The 16,869-nt window shown below is 43.6% G+C and overlaps 1 protein-coding gene across 2 annotated transcripts in view; it reads right to left on the bottom strand.

Annotated features, from left to right (window-relative positions):
- dnah12 (dynein, axonemal, heavy chain 12) overlaps positions 1 to 16,869 on the bottom strand; it is a 393,315-nt gene that overhangs the window by 251,830 nt on the left and 124,616 nt on the right. For both annotated transcript variants that reach the window (XM_070895275.1, XM_070895274.1), the window contains 4 exons: positions 9,719 to 9,912; positions 6,077 to 6,323; positions 3,895 to 4,080; positions 2,825 to 3,025 (listed from right to left, as the gene is read on the bottom strand). In XM_070895275.1, the coding sequence (XP_070751376.1) occupies positions 2,825 to 3,025; positions 3,895 to 4,080; positions 6,077 to 6,323; positions 9,719 to 9,912 (828 nt within the window). The remainder of the gene's footprint in view (positions 1 to 2,824; positions 3,026 to 3,894; positions 4,081 to 6,076; positions 6,324 to 9,718; positions 9,913 to 16,869) is intronic.

The raw sequence follows: 16,869 nt of genomic DNA, 5'->3' as shown, positions 1-16,869 counted from the left end.
CTCACCAAGGCCCTGTACAGCTGCAGTAAGACCTCCTTGCTCCTATACTCAAATCTCCTAGCTATGAAGGGCAACATACCATTTGCCTTCTTCACCGCCTACTGTACCTGCATGCCAACTTTCAATGACTGATGTACCATGACACCCAGGTCTCGTCGCACCTCCCCTTTTTCTAATCTGCCGCCATTCAGATAATATTCTGCCTTCATGTTTGTGCCACCAAAGTGGGTAACCTCGCATTTATCCACATTATACTGCATCTGCCATGCATTTACCCACTCACCTAACCTGTCCAAGTCACCCTGCAGCCTCTTGGCGTCCTCCTCACAGCTCATATCACCACCCAGTTTAGTGTCATCTGCAAACTTGGAGATACTACACTCAATTCCTTCATCTAAATCATTGATGTATATAGTAAACAGCTGGGTTCCCAGCACTGAGCCCTGCGGCACTCCACTAGTCACTGCCTGCCATTCTGAAAAGGACCCATTTATCCCGACTCTCTGCTTCCTGTCTGCCAACCAGGTCTCTATCCGCGTCAGTACATTACCCCCAATACCATGTGCTTTGATTTTGCACACCAATCTCTTGTGTGGGACCTTGTCAAAAGCCTTTTGAAAGTCCAAATACACCACATCCACTGGCTCTCCCTTGTCCACTCTACTAGTTACATCCTCAAAAAATTCCAGAAGATTTGTCAAGCATGATTTCTCGTTCATAAATCCATGCTGACTTGATCCGATCCTGTCACTGCTTTCCAAATGTGCTGCTCTTTCATCCTTAATAATTGATTCCAACATTTTCCCCACTACTGATGTCAGGCTAACCGTTCTATAATTACCTTTTTCTCTCTCCCTCCCTTTTTAAAAAGTGTTGTTACATTAGCTACCCTCCAGTCCATTGGAACTGATCCAGAGTCGATAGACTGTTGGAAAATGATCACCAATGCATCTACTATTTCTAGGGCCACTTCCTTAAGTACTCTGGGATGCAGACTATCAGGCCTTTAATCCCATCAATTTCCCCAGCACAATTTCCCGCCTAATAAGGATATCCTTCAGTTCCTCCTTCTCACTAGACCCTCGGTCCCCGAGTACTTCCGGAAGGTTATTTGTGTCTTCCTTCATGAAGACAGAACCAAAGTATTTGTTCAATTGGTCTGCCATTTCTTTGTTCCCCATTATAAATTCACCTGAATCCGAGTGCAAGGGACCTATGTTTGTCTTCACTAATCTTTTTCTCTTCACACATATATATATATAGAAGCTTTTGCAGTCAGTTTTTATGTTCCTGGCAAGCTTCCTCTTGTACTCCATTTTCCCCCTTTTAATTAAACCCTTTGTCCTCCTCTGCAGAATTCTAAATTTCTCCCAGTCCTCAGGTTTGCTGATTTTTCTGGCCAATTTATATGCCTCGTCCTTGGATTTAACACTATCCTTAATTTCCCTTGTTAGTCACGGTTGAGCCACCTTCCCCGTTTTATTTTTACTCCAGACAGGGATGTACAATTGTTGAAGTTCATCCATGTGATCTTTAAATGTTTGCCATTGCCTATCCACCGTCAACCCTTGAAGTATCATTTGCCAGTCTATTCTAGCCAATTCACGTCTCAAACCATCGAAGTTACCTTTCCTTAAGTTCAGGACCCTAGTTTCTGAATTAACTGTGTCACTCTCCATCTTAATGGTTCGCTGACTGTGAGAATTCTGAATTGTGATTGGCTGCTAGACAGCTTGTTGACGTCACAACACCTCAAGCTATGGAATTCCCACTAAACTACACTGATTTTTAACTGCACGTCGAAAAAGTCAAACTTCTCGCTACTGAGATCATGAGATCTTTAACTCGCACCACTGACGTTGTAAGGACACTGTAATGGCAAATAAAACTGCCGCTTTCAAGTCGGAACTTCACGCAGTGTGCTGTGCGCAACTGTTACAGTCAATGTGACCTGCGATGTCAGATCCTCATCACTCTATTTAAATACGCCGCAAATATTGCCTGCTGCACCCTGGGAATGTCTGGTTTTTCAGGTGTTTCCTGGGAGGGCATATAATGAGGTGTTAAGGCCTAATTTTGCATCTGGGGTGCTTGCAGAGCATTGCATGACGATTGAAGTCATGATCTCAGTGAAACTAGAGGGCGGGCCGGTAAGCTTTTGCACCGCCGCAAACCATGAGCTGAATTTGCCGACCGGGTGGTAAAAGCTGGATGCCCGCCATAATGCCTAGAAACCCCCTTTACCGCCCCACCAGGGTGCTAATAGAGGCACGAGTGAGCCAAAAATCCAGCCCTTAGTCTTTCACTATCAAGAAAATATTCCGATTTGTCTTCCTCAGATCCAAAGTGGATGATGTTACACTTACTCATATTAAACTCCATCGCCCAGTTTTTTCCCCCACTCACTTAGATGGTCAATGTCCCTTTATAACTTCCTGCTTCCATCCAAATAACTTACTGTGCTTCCGAACTTTGTCTCATCTGCAAATTTGGATATATAATTCTCTATTCCTTCATCTAAGTCATTGGCATATCTAGTGAATAGCTGAGGCCCCAGTACAGATCCCTGGGGAACACTACTTGTCATATCTGCCAATTAGTGAGCATTCCCTACTCTGTCTCCTACCTCCCAACCAATTACCCACTTGCCACAAGATTACCTTCGATTCAGTCTGCGCTTATCTTTGCCAATAAGAATGGCAATTTAAAGAAGAGATATTTATTTGCTGAGTTTTCTGCTAGTTGCTAGTTTCTGATTGAGATTAAAGTCCTACCCATTAACTTTGATTTGTATTTACTTACTATTGTTATCAACTGTACTCACTTTGATTTTCACTTCAAAAGGTTTACAGAATGGTGACCCTCTCATTGTCTGTGTCTTGATAATTTGATCATCAAGGATAGCCTGAATCTCATCCACAGATGACAAGATTGAGACACCAGAATCACGATATAAACTCAGAGTGAAGCGAATGGACTCCCAGGCTTCATCCATGATGTGCATGGCTTTTTCCAATGAGAATTCCTAAAGTAAAATCACACTGAATAACAGCTTACTTTGTTAACAAATTATATTCTGTTTCAATACATTTTATTTTAAAATAATTAAATCATGTTTTATCAGTGCACATATATTGTTTTAAATGTTTAATTATTTTGGGGCTATTTGTGCTTTTCAGAGGGGCATTGATTGCAATAATGCAAATATAGTTCTTAAAGGATTAATCATCACAAAAACAGGTTTTCAAAAAAGAAAAGCAAGAATTATTAGATATAGAATCATACAGCACAGAAAGAGGTCATTCAGCCCATCATGCTTGTGCTGGTTCTTTGAAACATCTATCCAATTCGTCTTACTCCCCAGCTCTTGCTTGTTTCATTTTCCCCAATAGGCCTGCAAATGTTTCATTTTCAAGTATATATCCCACTCCATTTTGAAAGAAACTATTGAATCTGCTTCCATCATCCTTTCAGGAATGTCGTACTTTTCAGATCATAAAACTTTGCTGCGTAAAAAAAATTCTCTTCATATCACCACTGTTCTTTTGCCAATTATCTTGAATCTGCGTCCTCTGGTTTCCGATGTTTCTCCTTATTTACTCTATAAAAATCCTTCATAATTTTAAACACCTCTATTAAATAGCCCCTTAACCTTCTCTGCTCCGAGAACAATCCCAGCTTCTCTAGTCTCTTCACATAATGGCAGATCTTTATCTCTATCATTTAGCTAAATCTCCTCTGCACCCTCTCCAAGGCCTTGACATCCTTCCTAAATTGGACATCTTTTAAATACCGCCTTTCACGATCTCAGAATGTCCAAAAGTGCTTTACAGCCAACAGCATTTCTGCTTCCAACTGTGCTATATATAAGGTATTATATAAATTTATATTTACCTTGGTGGCAGCAGCACTAGTTTCTTCAAATCTTTCCAAGTATGGAGTGAGATTCAATTTTAGCATTTTTCTCAAAGTTGTTCCGGAGTCTGGGGTCAGATCATAGCCCACAACTTCAGACATCTGCGCCCAGTGCCGAGGTCTCATACCTGGATTACACAGTATAGATACAATGGGGACAACATCCTAGAAAGTAAAACAAGACAAGTCAAAGCAAAATATTTGTTTAATTGGGAACAAGTCTGTAGACATGAGTGAGTTATGATAGTTTTATTTAATTTCCCTCTATCCAAGAGTATAAAAACAAAACAAATATTGAGTTTAAAAATTGTAGCATAATTTTACAGCTTTTCGCTAACAGTAGTATTCGATGTAGTCTTAGATCAGTGGAACAGCCAGGATAATGGTCATGTCAACGGGGTTTTAATATAATACAGTAACATTAACTTAATTTCCATTTTTATATATTATTCTTTTCTGCTGTAGTTAATGGCTCCTTAAGCCCTCGTAAAGCCCGCATATGGAGAGTATCACTGCCATGCTCAATCCTATTCTCAATTAATGTACACTTTGCAACAGCAGTTACTGGATAGTGATCAGGAGTGGGATATCTGGCTCCTTCTTTCCCCCCCCCCTCCCTTCTTCCTTAGCTCTATTGTCAATTATAACGACTCAACTTCTTTCTTGACTGAAACCAATCAATTTCAGCACAGACCAGGATCCAAACTTGTATCCTTCTGGTCTGTGTAGCTTTGCACTGTACTGGGCAATGCCCTTCTCCAGGATATTGAGGAACCTTGAATAGAAGTACTGAAGCAGATTTCCATAACTATTTTCAACTATGTGGTTGTCATGTCTGATTGATTGCTTTGAAAAGAGTAACTGTTCATATTATCAAATGGCCAGCTGATGAGCATAAAGTGTATTTTGACACCATTCTGGCACTCAAGAATTTTTAAAAAAATTTTTAAGAAGAAGCAAAATTCATTGAATCCATCTCTAAAAACTGCTCAACTGCTTCACTGCCTACAATCAATGTGTTAAACATATTGGGGGGAGAATTTTCATGGGATTCCTCTGCTATCCCATAGTAATTTTGGCAGAAGCTCTGGAGAAAAAAAAAGTGTTAAGTAACCACTTTATACATTAACGCCATCTCTCTGGGGATTCTGCCAAAGATACGACAGTAGGTCAGAAGATCCTCCATGGAACTTCCAGGCAGTTGCCTTAAATGTCAGACATACCTACTGTTATGTCTTTAATACGCTTATGAATGACTCAATGAGGTCTAGTATTGTACTTGAGCTGTTGTGACCTTAGTCCCATTTATTGTAACTCCAGAGTGAGGCACAAGCATGGTGGGCAGCCTTTTTTTACTGGGCCCTGCACACCTATGCAGGTGACCCTCAGGTCTCCCACCGCAATGCCCTCTGGTGGCACACCTTATGTGATTATACAGTTAGTATACATGGTCTACATACATGACACCTACAAATAATAAAGTTTTTATTTTTATTTTGGTGATATAAGAGACTGTTAACCTCGAGTAGCTGAATAAATTTTTGCTTAATTCAGAAGCATTTCAAATATACTACTTTACTATGGAATCATCTAATACTTAATAGATTACAAAAAATCTTTCCAGATAAACAGTAAATAGAATTAATTCTGGGGGAAATGGGATGCCAGTTCTGATATGGAGGCTTTGATATTCCTCAAGACACTCCAGGAAGTTTGGGCCAGGACTTCCACCAAGCACCCTGATCCTGCCATGACACCAATCCATTTTCTATGCAAAGACAGTACTCTTGTCGGAAATCACTGCTGCAGCACCCAGTGGAAGGAACCATTTAAAGGGATCAGAAGAGCCCTGAAGACCAACCTTGAATTTCTAGTTTAGGCCTAATACAGGAATTGTCGACACTCCTCTCCCCGGAGTTGGCGAGATCTGTGGCAGAAGGCAGAAAATGTGGCATCAAGCCTGTCGTCATTTACATGACTGGCTGGAATCGGGGAAGGAAAATTCAAGTAGGGTCGACAACACAGCAGTCTACCTTGCCACCCAATTTTCATGCCTTTTCCACTGTTCTACCGCCCAATTTAGGAGAGGATAATGGATGCAAATCCAGGCCATACTCTCAATTTCAGAATATTATTTTAACTCATTTATTATTTCTTCTACCTTAAATTCTTTGATTTGATCCATTACGACACCACACATTACAACAGTTGGATTCTTTTTCTTCTCTTCTACCACCTCTTCCTCAGCAACAAGCCGTCGGCGAGGGGAATGCTTCCGTTTCTCAAGTTCGGCTTTCTTTTGCTTCTGCCGGAAATATTTTTGCATCTTGTAAATCTCACGAATGTATTCATCTAAATCTGCCTCCAAGCTGTCTCCACTTAGATCAAGGAACGCGCCATCCATCCACCTTAAGAAATGAGAATATAAATTCAGTAGCACTCTGTTAAATGTCGACGGTTAGGATGAACAAAAACTTCCATGTACAGGTACCATGAACACAACAAAACACCTATTATGACATACCTACTTTTTACTCGGCAGCAGGATGGGCTTTCTTCAATAACTACCTGTTCTTTTGGAATGAAACCATAATGTATCATCCTAACAACTTGATAATTTATCCAATTACTTTACATCTCCATAATTTGGTTTAAGAAATAGCAGAATCTGCTCTATCTGGTTTTAGTATGCTAAACAAACACAGCTTCCTATAGTCAGGTTGGATCCAAAGCTATGAGAAATAGTTGAATATAAGATCATTTGCTGAACCGGATCTGATTCATTAGAACATGTACTCCCTTCCCATAATCTTATCAACTAGTTACAAAAGCAAGAGCCCCACAGGGAAGTCATGAGATTCAGTCAAATGTCTTGTCTCCAATCTATATTCTTCAAATTGGAAGCCAGTGCTTCCTTCAGATCCACGACAATGACTGGTCATCCAAATAAACTACAGGGCGAGACCACTGTATTACTAACAAGGCAATCCCTTTCCCTTCACAATTCCCAAACCAACTCAGCAGTATTACCCCAAATTATTCCATCCCTTCTTAAAATTCAAAGGAATAATCTTTCCACAGAAACTGCATCTAACCAAATCATCATCATCATAAGCAGTCCCTCAAAATCGAGGAAGACTTGCTTCCACTCCTAAAGTGAGTTATTTGGTGGCTGAACAGTCCAACATGACAGCCACTTACCCTGTCACAGGTGGGACAGACATTCGTTGGGGGAAGAGGGGGGTGGCACTGATTTACCACACGCTCCTGCCGCTGCCTGCGCCTGATCTCTTCACGCTCGCAGTGTTGAGATTCGAAGAGCTCAACACCCTCCCGGATGCACTTTCTCCACCTAGGGCGGTCTTCGGCCAGGGTCTCCCAGGCGTCAGTGATGTCGCACTTCACCAGGGAGGCTTTGAGGGTGTCCTTATACCGTTTCCGCTACCCACCTTTGGCTCGTTTGCCATGAAGGAGCTCTGCATATAGCAGTTGTTTAGGGAGTCTCGTGTCTGGCATGCGAACTAAGTGGCCTGCCCAACGAAGCTGATCTAGTGTGGTCAGTGCTTCAATGCTGGGGATGTTAGCCTGGGCGAGGACACTGATGTTGGTGCGCCTGTCCTCCCAGGAGATTTGCAGGATCTTGCGGTGACATCGTTGTGACATATCTCCAGCGACTTGATGTGCCTTCTGTAAGTCGTCCATGTCTCTGACCCATATAGGAGGGCGGGAATTACTACAGCCCTGTAGGCCATGAGCTTGGTCTTCGAACTCTCTTTTCCTCAGGCAGCCGAAGGACCTTTGTCTTACGGATCTTAAGTGTAAGGCCTATGCTTTCATATGCCTCGGTGAATACATTAATAATATCCTGCAGTTCAGTCTCCAAATGTGCGCAGACGCAGGCGTCGTCCGCGTACTGCAGTTCAACGACAGAGGTTTAAGTGATCTTGGACCTGGCCTGGAGGTGGCGTAGGTTAAACAGCTTCCCACTGGTTCTGTAGTTTAGTTCCACTCCGGTGGGGAGCTTGTTGACAGCGAGGTGGAGCATGGCAGCGAGGAAAATTGAAAAGAGGATTGGAGCGATGATGCAGCCCTATATGCATCTCTGAGATCTCCCGGCATGCTCTCCTCCCTCCAAATGAGAGAGATGAGGTTGTGTATCCATGCCAACAGCGCCTCTCCGCCATATTTTAACGCCTCAGCAGGAATTCCATCTGCACCCGTAGCCTTGTTATTCTTGAGCTGTTTTAGGCCATCCCTAATTGCCCTTGAGAAGGTAATGTGAGCCGCCTTCTTGAACTGCAGAGGGCAGTTAATATTCAACCACATTGCTGTGGACCTGGAGTCATATACAGCAGATTTCCTTCCCGATGGGTTTTTATGGCAATCCGGTAGTTTCATTTCCAGATTTATTTAATTAACTGAATTTAAATTTCCCAGCTGCCACAATGGGATTTGAACTCAAGTTGATTAGTAGTCCAGGCATCTGGATTACTAGTCCAGAAACATAACCACTATGCTACCATAATCCCTGCGGACGGTTGAGGGTTGTGGCACATTGTTGCTGCGGAGTAGAGGGTGCTTTATGCTGTAGGTGACTGTGATATACCTACCTGACAGTGCCCAAGTTGCACTAACGTTCTCTAACTTTATCAAGCACAATCAATTTAGCCATCCACTTAATTGGCTCAGATTGCTTTAAATGTGATCAATCTCCTCAAAACCTGTAACCTGATGATATAGCTTGGTGATATTAGGAAAACTTATACAGGGTACTACAAGTATTTTATGAATAAGATGGGTGGGAAAGCAAGTTGTGAGGAGGACACAAAAAATCTGCAGAGGGATATAGACAGGCTAAATGAATGGGCAAAAATGTGGCAGATGGAGTGGGAAAATGTGAGGTTATCCACTTGACAGCAATAATAGAAAACCAAATTATAATTTAAATGGAGAAACATTGCAAAGTGCTGCAATACAGAGAGACCTGGGGGTCCGTGTGCATGAAACACAGACAATTAGTATGCAGGTACAGCAAGTAATCAGGAAGGCAAATGGAATGTTGGCCTTTGTTGCAAGGGGAAAGAGTATAAAAGCAGAGACGTCCTGCTACAACTGTACAGGGTATTGGTGAGGCCACACCTGGAGAACTGCGTACAGTTTTGGTCTCCGTATTTAAGGAAGGATATACTTGCATTGGAGGCTATTCAGAGAAGGTTCACTGGGTTGATTCTGAAGATGAGGGGGTTGACTGATGAGGATAGGTTGAGTAGGTTGGACCTATACACATTGGAGTTCAGAAGAATGAAAGGTGATCTTATTGAAACTTATAAGATAATGAGGGGGCTCGACAAGGTGGATGCAGAGAGGATATTTCCACTCAGGGGAAACTAAAACTAGGGGACATAGTCTTAGAATAAGGGGCCACCTGAGATGAGGAGAAATTTCTTCTCTCAAATCAATGGAATTCTCAGCCCCAGAGAGCTGTGGAGGCTGGGTCATTGAATATATTTAAGGCAGAGATAGACAGATTTTTGAGCGATAAGGGAATAAAGGATTTTGGGGAGTGGGCGGGGAAGTGGAGCTGAGTCCATGGTCAGATCAGCCATGATCTTATTGAATGGCGAAGCAGGCTCGAGGGGCCAAATGGCCTAGTCCTGCTCCTATTTATGTTCTTATGTTCTCAAGTATGAAAAGCAGCAAATCCAGAACAGACCCCCATAGAACCTTCACTGATTACTGTCTCTCAGTCATAGATTTAGTGATTATTCTCTGGATCACCTTATTTCTCCTGCACGCCACTTACTTCTTCTCATTGCGTTGCCATTTTAGAACCTGGCCAAAAAGTTTCTGGTATGGCTCAGTGTTAACTTTGATCATTTCAGCCAGTGGATAAGTGGTCAGGTCCCATTTATACAAAGCTTCTTCACTGTTGATATATTCAATTAACTCCTCTGCATCTTGTAACCTCTTCTGCACTGTCCGCACATCATTCACATACTGCAAACAAAAGTGATCACATTTCAATAATACTTTGTGAATAAAAATACACAGCCTAAATGTTATATTTTAAATGTGTTACCATCCAGGGATTTTTTTTTCATCTGAAGAGAAGTTATTCTTCTGGTAAAAGAAAATACTGATATGAGAAAAACAAATATGAAATAATATTCCACCTTCTGTCCATTAGTAAATGAATTATTTTGTAGAAAAGTGAAATTAAGCATATCTGATCACTTTGCAAATTTATCCAGTAACTGTCAAAAACTAAAAAGATACTTAAAAACATTTAGACGTCGAAATTCAAGTCAATTGTGCCTCCCAGGGGGCGCTAACGGACTTTCTGCCTGGGCACGGCACCGCTAATGACTCCCGCTAAATTCCACGGGAGTTTAGAAGCAGCAGTAACCTGTAGCGCCCTGCTCTGCTACGCTGGCAATGGCAGCATCATCGCAGTGCGCAGCGCCCCAGACCCTAAATTGGGTATCGCCCCCTAAAGCTGCGCAGGGTGATGCCAGCAACAGCTTAAGGGGGGGGGGGGGGGGGGGCGTGTACAGGGCGGCCAGCCGCTTGCGTAGCACAAGTTAAAAGGGAGGTGTGGGCCATTACAAGAAAAAATTCAGCCGATTTTGCTGAGCGCCTCATTGGCGCTTTGAATGCGAGGTCTGCGCCGTGGTCGATCCACCCGCCACGCTGCTTGAGTGCCGAGCTGTTGGCACGGCACCCCCGCTCCCTGGTGGTCCAGGAAGGCCCCTTTCATTATTGCAGAGTTTGCAGCTTGGGCCCTTCTCTTTGCAGCTTGGGCAAAGCCCCTCCTACGCGGCAGAACTATGCGGCCCAGTGCTCCTGACGTATCCGCCCCACCACTGCCCCAGAAAGGACGTGGAGCGTGTTATATTGCGCTCCACTTCATTTCAGGGGGGGGGTAACCAGAATTTAGCGAGTGGGGCGGGACTTCCACGCCTGGTGCAAAATTCCTCCCAGCTGTTACTGCCCCCAAACGGAGCACAATGGAATTTTTCCCCCTTAAACTCTTAATACAAGCTTGCTTTTGGTCTTTATGATTCTTGTTCTGCAGCAGCTTGGCCTACAGAAGCATAATCAAGCCTCAATGCTTGTTCCACTGAGGCATTGTTTTTAGGAGGAGGGCCAAGAGTGGCAGCAGAGGAGAAAATTAGGATTTCACGAAGCTACGCCTCCCCCCTAACCCCACCTCCCATGTCCCTCCTCCCCCCAGTCATCATCCGCTCATTTTTGAATGATTCTGGAGTGTAAAATGAAGGAATGGGGGGTTGGGAGTGCTTCCTCACCACATTCTCCACCAATTTACCATCCAGGACTGTCAAACATCAGTCAGATTTCTAGAGGATGATCTAGCCCAGAGTATTTCTTCCTTCACCATGAACATCTGATCCCTCTACTCTTCCATCGCCCACCAGGATGGCCTGGGTGCGCTCCACTTCCCCCTCCCCCTCAAACAGAGGCCTAACCAGTCCCCATCCACCACCATCCTCCTCCATCTGCCTGAACTTCTGCTCACATTAAACAACTTCTTCTTTGACTCAACTCACTTCCTCCAAATATGGGACCCGCAGGGTCCGAGCTATGCCTACCTTTTTGTGGGATATGTGACACATTCTTTGTTCTTTGTTCCTGTCCTACTCAGGTCCCATCTCTCACCTCTTTTCTGGTACATTGATGACTGTATCGGTGCCATTTCCTGCTCTCACCCTGAACTTGAAAATGTCATTCATTTTGCTTCTAATTTCTACGCTTCCCTCACCTTCATATGGTCCATCTCCATCTCTTCCCTTCCTTTCCTCGACTTCTCTGTCTCCATTTCTGGGAATAGACCATCAATCAACATCCACTATAAGCCCACTGACTCCCACAGCTACCTTGACAACACTTCCTCCCACCCCACTTCCTGTAAGGTCTCTATCCATTCTCCCAGTTTCTCTGTCTCATCTGTTCTGACTTTCCATGCTAATGCTTCCGATATGTCCTCCTTTTTCCTCAACTAAGAATATCCCTCTACCGTGGTTTACATGGCACTCGACCGAGTCCGTTTTATTTTCCGCATTTCTGCTGTCATTCCTTTCCCTTGTCCTCACCTTTCACCCCATCGGCCTCACATTCAACGGATCATCCTCTGCCATTTCCGCCACTTCTAGCATGATCCCACCCAAAAACATATCTTCCTCTCCTCTCCCCTTTCAGCATTCCGAAGGGACTGCTCCCTCCGCGACACCCTGGTTTACTCCTCAATCACCCCCAACACCGTCCTTATCCCCCGCTTCCCATGGCACCTTCCCATGCAGGCGCAGGAGATGCAGTTCCTGCCTTTTTACCTCCTCCCTTCCCACCGTCCAAGGCCCCAAACACTCCTTAAAGGTGAAACAATGATTCTTGCAGTTCTTACAATTTAGTATACTGTATTTGCTGCTCACAATGGTCTCCTCTACATTTGGGAGACCAAACGCAGATTGAGTGACCGCTTTGCAGAACACCTCCAGACAGTTCGCAAGCGTGAACCCAAGCTTCCGGTTGCCTATCACTTTAATTCTCCACTCCACTCCCACTCTTTCTTCTCTGTCCTTGGCCTCTTACACTGTTCCAGCGAAGCTCAAGGAACAGCACTTCATCTTTTGAATAGGCATTTTACAGCCTTCTGGTCTCAACATTGAGTTCAACAATTCCAGATCATAACCTCTGCCCTATTTTTTCAGGTAACAGCTGCTGTTGATTCTGCCATTCCCATTTACACAACTTCTAGACACATCTTTTCTTTCTTTACTTGTTCCGTAACTAACATGTCCTTACTATACAGTACAAATGCACACGAGGCCCATACTAGAGAGAAGGTCACTCTGTGACCAGTAACCTTTATTAGCCAGCACTGACGTGGAGAAGATGGGTGGAGCTTCCCCTTTTATACCTGAAAGTCCAGGTTAGGTGTGTCTCCCACAAGTTCACCACCTAGTGGTCAGTGTTCTCACGGTATACAACTTAGGTCAGTTTATACATGGATTACAATGACAGTTGAATAAATGACAGTTACCATCTCCTTTTGCTTTGTACTATCAGGGGCCGCCCATTTAAAACTGAGATGAGGAAGAATTTGTTCTCTCAGAGGGTTGTAAATCTGTGGAATTCGCTGCCTCTGAGAGCTGTGGAAGCTGGGACATTGAATAAATTTAAGACAGAGATAGACAGTTACTTAACCGATAAGGATTAAGGGGTTATGGGTAGTGGGCAGGGAAGTGGACCCGAGTCCATGATCGGATCAGCTATGATCGTATTAAATGGCGGAGCAGGCTCGAGGGGCCGTATGGCCTACTCCTGCTCCTATTTCTTATGTTCTTACACCTTTTGTCATTTAATCTCTCCTGCCTTCCACCCTATCATAGACCTTCCCTTCGGTTCTTTCTTCCTCTCCCAACTTTCCTTGCCTCTGCACTTGCTTAAAACCTGTAATATCTCCAACATTTTGTATTTCTGATTAATGGTCTGCGACCTGAAACGTCAACTCCGTTTTTCTCTCCACAGATGCTGCCTGACTTGCTGCGTATTTCCAGCATTTTCTGTTTTTATTTCTTCTTTATCTTGGAATCGTTAGTTGCTTTTCTGAGAATTTAGATATTTTCCAGTTAATATTTTCATTGAGAGCTATCTTTTCTCATGAAATTTGCCAACTGCCCTGATTCAAACAAAATTGTTTTGTTAATATCCCGTAAAATAGTTAACGGAACATCCTGGATTTTGAATAATTATCCATTCAAATTCAATAACAAACTTTGCAACTCTGTTTTGGGATAAGCTTGGTACAAGAACTGTGACTTTTACTGCCTACTAAACTCCTTTAGGCAGTGAGTTTTAAAGTGGCAACTACAAAATACATGTGCCCAGAATTTGCAGTGGATAATAATGGCGAACTAACAGCGTACGCCATTATTACCTCTCTGAAACTGACCACAACTTCAGGATTTAGCGCATGTGCATCTAAATGCAGAACTCCTGAAGGTGTAGTCAGTCATTCACTGCACCAACACTGGCTGCACTGTGGACAACCACGCCCCCCCCCGCCACCCCGATCCCCATAACTGGCAATCGGTGAAACTGGTGAAAACGGGCTTCTGCGATGCAATATTGCTGTAAATACCCCATTAAATGTTAAGTCTTGTTGGAGCTGGTGTAACTGGGGTTTTAACAGTGTATTGACTGCTAAACAAATGTTACGGCCCTGAAAAACTAATTTTTATATTTGTGGAGTGTCAAATTTCTCAATAATGATAAAAATTGCAATCTTATAAAAAAAAAAAAATATTTGAAGTTTGTTCATGATATTTCAGGTTTTACCTTATTGAGAGTCCAAATCTTTGTTTCACTCTCTGTAACATTGTTAAAACGTTTGGATAAAAGCAGCTCCTTATTTCCTGGTTTCCGGTCAGTGAGAATTCTGCAATGTGATTGATTGGCTGCTTAGACAGCTTGTTGACGTCACACCAGCATCGCACTAGGGAATTCCCACCTGTAAAGTCCTGTCACCTCAGGACAGATTCACAGAGGCATGTAGTGAAGTCAAGGTCACTCTGGACCTGCACCTTTATTTCTCAGCTCTGGAATGCTGCACTTGCCTGAGACCTGTCCTTATATGCCTGTCTCTTGCAAGTGCACCCCTGGTGGTAAGGTATGCTGGTGGTTACAGGTCATATCTTATTACAGTCATGTATAGCATGTTGGGATACAGTTATATATAATAATGTAAGCTACATGACACCACCATCGAGTGCTGAAATCACTTGGACGTCAAAAAAGGCAAACTACTCGCCACAGATATAGCAAGATATCTCTGGACAGCTTTGTTTTGCTGCTGACTGCAAATACACGGCCTTAATGTTTGCTACAACCACCTTTCACATGAAAATAGTCAACAAATATTTTAAAAGTATCAGCTTAGAGAGCTTCTAGTTAATATTTTCTTCACCAAATGACTTTTCTGCTAATAGCTAGAGGAGTTTAAATACTTGATTTTTCATTTTATTTTTGTGTTGGGATTTCTTTACTTGTGTTATTTCACTGACAAATGTTTTTTTTAAATCACCATTAGGGACGCTAGCTAAGATAAAAATTGTTCTCTGCTGCTATTCTTTCAAAGAAAGCACTGCTTAGTCTTAATGGCTCAGTAATTAACGCAATGCATAATCTAACACTACACCACACAGAACAGAAAGTTCTTGGGTTTGGTCCCTTATCTGGGCTAAATTAATCCACCCTAGCTGACGAAGCAGAGGAGATATTGGCCCAGAAATTCCAGCCTCTGGGTCCGTATGGAGGGTGTACGGACCCGGGGAGGCATCGCAAAAGCCGGTTTTCAGCGCACAATGCGCATGCACTGAAAACAGGCTTTTCCGATCTGTAAAGCTGGAGTTTGACAGATCCTCCGTATCTTGGCAGCCAGGACATTTGCTTGGGCAAGATTGCGGTATTTACCCATATCTTGCCCAGCGGATGTCCTGAAAACTCTTGCGCCTGATAAAAGCAGGCGCATAATAGCCTACTTTTACAGGCGCAAGAGTTTTAAAACATACAAAAACATAGTAAAATAAAATTTTGAAAACACATTTTTATTGTTTAAAAATCCTGTCTACTACGGTAAGTTTATTTTAAACCCTAATTTAAAAAACTTTTTTAAAAAATCAGAATATATTTTTTTCTAAGACATTTTTTAACTTTAATTTCAATTAATTTTAATTATGAGGTGTGTTTTTTACTATGGTGTTTAGTGTGTTTGTTTTTTCTCATTAATAGCAATGAGAACTCATAGATACGGAGTTCTCATTGCTATTAATGAGAATGTTGTGGAATACTGTACCTGATTAGCTGTGCAATCACACGTGACTGCACCTTCTGCGTCCGAACCTTGAGAATGGGAGTACGTTCACAGCGCGGGAAAAGGCGGCCTCCCCACAGGAATCCCATACTCCTCCGGGATCACCAGGTAATTTCGTAAAAATTCTCCGGTCGGAGGCGTTCGATCGAAAGAAGCCACCGACCAGAATTTCAGGGCCAATGTAAATGCTGATATATCTTTGTGCTATGTATGGAAAAATAAAGAAATAAAAGCAAAGGTTCCCAGTCCCGATCATTATCCACTGATCATTACTGGAAATGCATGTCTGTCGTATATGATCAGGCTTAGCTACAATTGCCCCCAAAATGGAGTTCCTGAATTGATGCTCACTGATCCAGGCTCACACATGAAGAATGGGCACTTGGGATCCAGGGAAATAAACCAATAAAAACAATTTTTTGATAGACCATATAATGTATACATGGTGATCAAGAAGAAAACTGGTTTAATAGAATGAACTTAAGATTCCCAAACTTAAGTAAGATTTTCTTTTAATATCCACTAAACTAGCTTGATTAAGATTACTATAAAACTAAGATTTGAATTGTCAAATCAAACAACAGTGAATAAAATGTTGTTAAAGATAGAGCATCCGAAATCCGGAAACCTCGGGACGAGGCCGTTCCGCATTTCAGGTATTTCCAGATTTCAGAATGCCTTTCCGACGTCCCGAATCTGGAAATGCCTGGGCTGAGGTAGGTGGAAGGGGAGGGGTGGTTGGTTGGGCGGCCGAGGCGGGGGGAGGTTGGGCAGCCGAGGCGGGGGGAGGTTGGGCGGCCGAGACGTGGGGAGGTCGGTCGGCCGAGGCGGGGGGAGGTTGGGCGGCCGAGGCGGGGGGAGGTTGGGCAGCCGAGGCGGGGGGAGGTTGGGCGGCCGAGGCGGGGGGAGGTTGGGCGGCCGAGGCGGGGGGAGGTCGGTCGGCCGAGGCGGGGGGAGGTCGGTCGGCCGAGGCGGGGGGAGGTTGGGCGGCCGAGGCGGGGGGAGGTTGGGCGGCCGAGACGTGGGGAGGTCGGTCGGCCGAGGCGGGGGGAGGTTGGGCGGCC

This window comes from Pristiophorus japonicus, chromosome 12 (assembly GCF_044704955.1).
Source record: "Pristiophorus japonicus isolate sPriJap1 chromosome 12, sPriJap1.hap1, whole genome shotgun sequence".
In the NCBI taxonomy this organism is placed as follows: Eukaryota; Metazoa; Chordata; class Chondrichthyes; family Pristiophoridae; genus Pristiophorus; species Pristiophorus japonicus.
Note: the sequence above shows the minus strand (reverse complement) of the source record. Positions and strands in the feature narration are given on the sequence as shown.